We start from the raw sequence: 3,914 nt of genomic DNA on the forward strand, positions 1-3,914 counted from the left end.
AACTATACATTTTTAACTAAATAAATCCCCTTTTATTAAAAGCCAATCCATCTCTGGTGTGTTGCATTCTGGCAGCTTTGGCAAACTAGAACATATATCCTTTTAGTTGTGAAGATATTATCTGTTCTTCTCTTAACCATTAATGTTGGATTCTTTCCCCCCTGAGAAGAAACATGAATTAACAGGGACAGTCAATCCTCTGCCTTTTCAGAACAATGGTGGCTATGTTCTTCAAGTTTCTCAAGGGAACATGCTGGTGCAACTGGGAACTATTGTCTTGTGCTCAGCCGGGAGCCCTGAGAACAACTGGGAAGGTGTCCTGTGAAGATTATAAACTAATAAAGCCCTCCTTCTCAACAGTAACATGAAGAGCAGAGATTCTTCCTTAGCAGGCAGAGGAGAGCACTGCTTCCAGCACCGTCAATAAATTCAGCCACACAGTAGAAGTATTTGTCTTTTCTGCTGAACGTTTATTGGAGTCCTTATATAACAGCCATTCCTAGACACCCAGGTTTCCTAATTCTTTTTGCCTGTGAGTTCTGGTGAAATATATTTTAACATCGTTCTCATTGCCTATGCATTTTTTACTGTCTCATTCTAAAATTATGTTTAAAAAGTACATTTTTGCTATCTTCTAATGCTTGAATTCTGTTCATTGAAAATTATAGGTTATAGAGGATGAAATAAGTAAAATATGGTTAGACTGATAGCTATTTTTAATGTAAAGAAGTATATATGCAGCTAGCATCCTGTTGACCAGGCACTATTAAACAAAGCGGGTTACCACTTCTTTATAAAACACTGGGCTTAATTAAACTGCACATATAGATTGAAGTCAAATATCTAGAAACATAGAGAGGAATTTCCAGATTTCTTTGAATAAGTGTACAAATGCTTCTTTATTTTTGTATTTGACCCTTGAGTCCAGGTTCTGAGCTTAGAGACCTCTATCTTTGATAGTTTGACCCTCAAAACAATGTTAGATACGTATGAGAAAATCAACAAATACCTGTAAATCATTTTATTTTCAGCAGCCTGGCATGGCATGACACTTATTGTTTGAATGATGACATAGGAACTCTAACGCATGTTGGATGGTCTTAGATTTATAATTGTGTATGCATTTAAACTGAAGACTATTGCTTATATCTCCTCTCTCCAAGATAAGATATGGGTGTCAAATTTAAACAAAATTTGGGTAAATATGGGTATCAAATTTTTTTTAATTAATCAGGGGAGAGTACGAACAGAGTCCCCCACTACCACAAATTATGCAGTCAAGTTTCCCACATTTGGGGAAATCGCAGGGGTCAGCACATCCAGAGTGCAATGGATAAGCCTCGCCCTGGGAAAACCACCTTCGTGATCATGGTCTCTCCCCTGCCAGGTAATTATGGGTACCAAATTTAAACAAAAAAGGGCAACATCATGTTTGTACCTGTTTTAATTGTGGAATAAAATAGTTAGAAGGATGCTTAGTACAATATCCTAGAGAATTCATAAATTCCTTCAGTACCACTGCTCACAGGGTCCTTTGGCTGCTGCCAATATCCTGGAAGACTAGTATCTAAAATTGTGCATTCTAGAATGTCAGCCAATATTGAGTTACCGCCATTGATTCTTCCTCAAGATAAATGACCAGTATAAATCAATTCAGTCACTCAAATACTTGTCAAAATATTGTGAACAACTAAATAAGAAAATTAAGATTTACACTGAAAATAAATCTTTAAACTTGACCAAAGGATGTTGCGTGAGCTGTCTGCTGAGGAGATGAGAGACACTAGAGTCAAAAGTGTGTTGAGATAAGCAGGTAAGAGGTGAAGGGCCAATGAGGTAGAGAAGATGAATTCTGTTTCTAAATCCTAGAAGACCCTTCCACAATAAAACCTTCCACCTCTAGATTAGATCTATAGCCATTTTAAGATTTTTGCCTATATGTCCATTAGGATTTGTTGATCACAAACAACAAAGAGCAATTCAATCTAATAAAAGCAAAAACAAATTATTAGAAGCATAAAGAAATTCTGTTTTAGAATAACTTGTAACAAGTTATTTAATTTGGAAATTTAGTCTGTTAAAAAATTACCATTTTCAGCAATGAGAAACATGTATATGTGTATTAAATTTTAAAGTTACCAAATCAAATAAACATTCATTTAAAAACACAGGAAATTCACTGCAGGTATTTCTGAATGCTTCTATCCTTAAACAAGTGTCAAATAAATTAGCATAAATCCATGTTTAAACACTTCTCTTAAACCATGAACATTAACTCAATTTCCTCTCTATAGGGATATGGCAGAGAATCAGACCTCCATTACAGAGTTCATCCTACTAGGATTTTCCCTTGGCCCGCAGATTCAGATGCTCCTCTTCGGAATCTTCTCCCTGTTCTATCTGATCACTCTGCTGGGGAATGGGGCCATCTTGGGACTCATCTCACTGGACTCCAGGCTACACACCCCCATGTATATCTTCCTTTCACACCTGGCCCTTGTTGACATAGCCTATGCCTGCAACACAGTGCCCCAGATGCTGGTAAACCTCCTCAATCCAGACAAAACCATCACCTTTGCTGGCTGCATAACACAGACTTTTCTCTTTTTGACTTTTGCTGTCACAGAATGTCTTCTCCTGGTGATGATGTCCTATGATCGCTATGTGGCCATCTGCCACCCTCTCCGGTATACTGGCATCATGAACTGGAAAGTCTGCATCATTCTGGCAATGACTTCCTGGATTTTAGGAGTCTTCCTAGCCTTGGTACATGTAGTATTACTCCTGCCATTACCCTTCTGTGGGCCCCAGAGAGTTAACCACTTTTTCTGTGAAATTATTGCTGTTCTCAGACTTGCCTGTGCAGACACCCACATTAATGAGATGATGGTCTTGGCTGGGGCAGTGTCAGTGTTGGTGGGACCCTTCTCCTCAATTGTGGTCTCTTATATCTGCATTCTCTGTGCTATCCTTAGGATCCAGTCACAGGAAGGCCAAAGCAAAGCCTTCTCCACCTGCTCCTCCCACCTCTGTGTGGTTGGACTCTTTTATGGCACAGCCATTATCATGTATGTTGGACCCAGATATGAGAATCAAAAAGGGGAGAAAAAATATCTCCTGCTATTTCACAGCCTTTTCAACCCCATGCTCAACCCCCTGATCTATAGTCTAAGGAACTCTGAAGTGAAAAATGCTTTGAAGAGAATGCTACAGAGTTAGCTTCATAAAAAAAAAATAATGAGGAATCTAGGTGGAAAGTAGTTTTGAATTATCTCCAGAGGTTTCAAACCCAATTCAGCAGCAGAAGTATCTGAGACACCTTAAAAATAGATATCTTCCCATCATACCATTGCAATTCTGATTTAGTAGATATGGGTTGACTTCTAGAAATTTATGTTTTTAAAAATTATCAATAACAAATTGTGGAGCAACTGGTTCATGGACCAGGATTGGGAAGCCATGGATCCAGAATAACACCCTTTTTGAAATACACATCAAGTTATGGTCCAGTTCTATATCAAAATGTATTTCTCAAGTGCTGCTCATTCAAATAGACTTTTAAGAGTATGTACCATAGTCAAATATATTTGACAATTATTACATATTAGATGCCTCATTTTAGTACTCACAATTAATATTCATATAATGGATGTGAAAATTTCCTAGATAAAGAAGAAATCTGTTTGAACTTTTAAGCCAGTATATTCCAAACTTATTTGACAATGAACAATTTTTTCACGACACTTAGTGGTTTCTTGGAACAGGAGATCTTGATCTTGATTGATTCATTGTAAACACTTCCTGTGTTCAGCTTCTACAGCAGAATGATTTTCTTCCTTGCAAGGTGACCCTCTAAAGAAATTTATGTCTGAACACAGTACCAAAGATCAGCCTGGGCAAAATTGTGCTATTTG

The 3,914-nt window shown here is 37.6% G+C and overlaps 1 protein-coding gene and 1 non-coding gene across 2 annotated transcripts; one reads left to right on the plus strand and one right to left on the minus strand.

Moving 5' to 3' along the window:
* Positions 1-1,231: 1,231 nt before the first annotated feature.
* LOC143653889 (U1 spliceosomal RNA) lies at positions 1,232-1,395 on the minus strand. Its single transcript, XR_013161596.1, has one exon. It is a non-coding gene; the product is annotated as a U1 spliceosomal RNA (small nuclear RNA).
* A 903-nt stretch (positions 1,396-2,298) lies between these two features.
* Positions 2,299-3,219, plus strand: LOC143682164 (olfactory receptor 2A7-like). Its single transcript, XM_077159088.1, has one exon. It carries the CDS (start codon positions 2,299-2,301, stop codon positions 3,217-3,219), a length of 921 nt encoding a protein of 306 aa, XP_077015203.1.
* Positions 3,220-3,914: the final 695 nt, after the last annotated feature.

This window comes from Tamandua tetradactyla, chromosome 1, assembly GCF_023851605.1.
Source record: "Tamandua tetradactyla isolate mTamTet1 chromosome 1, mTamTet1.pri, whole genome shotgun sequence".
Classification (NCBI taxonomy): domain Eukaryota; kingdom Metazoa; phylum Chordata; class Mammalia; order Pilosa; family Myrmecophagidae; genus Tamandua; species Tamandua tetradactyla.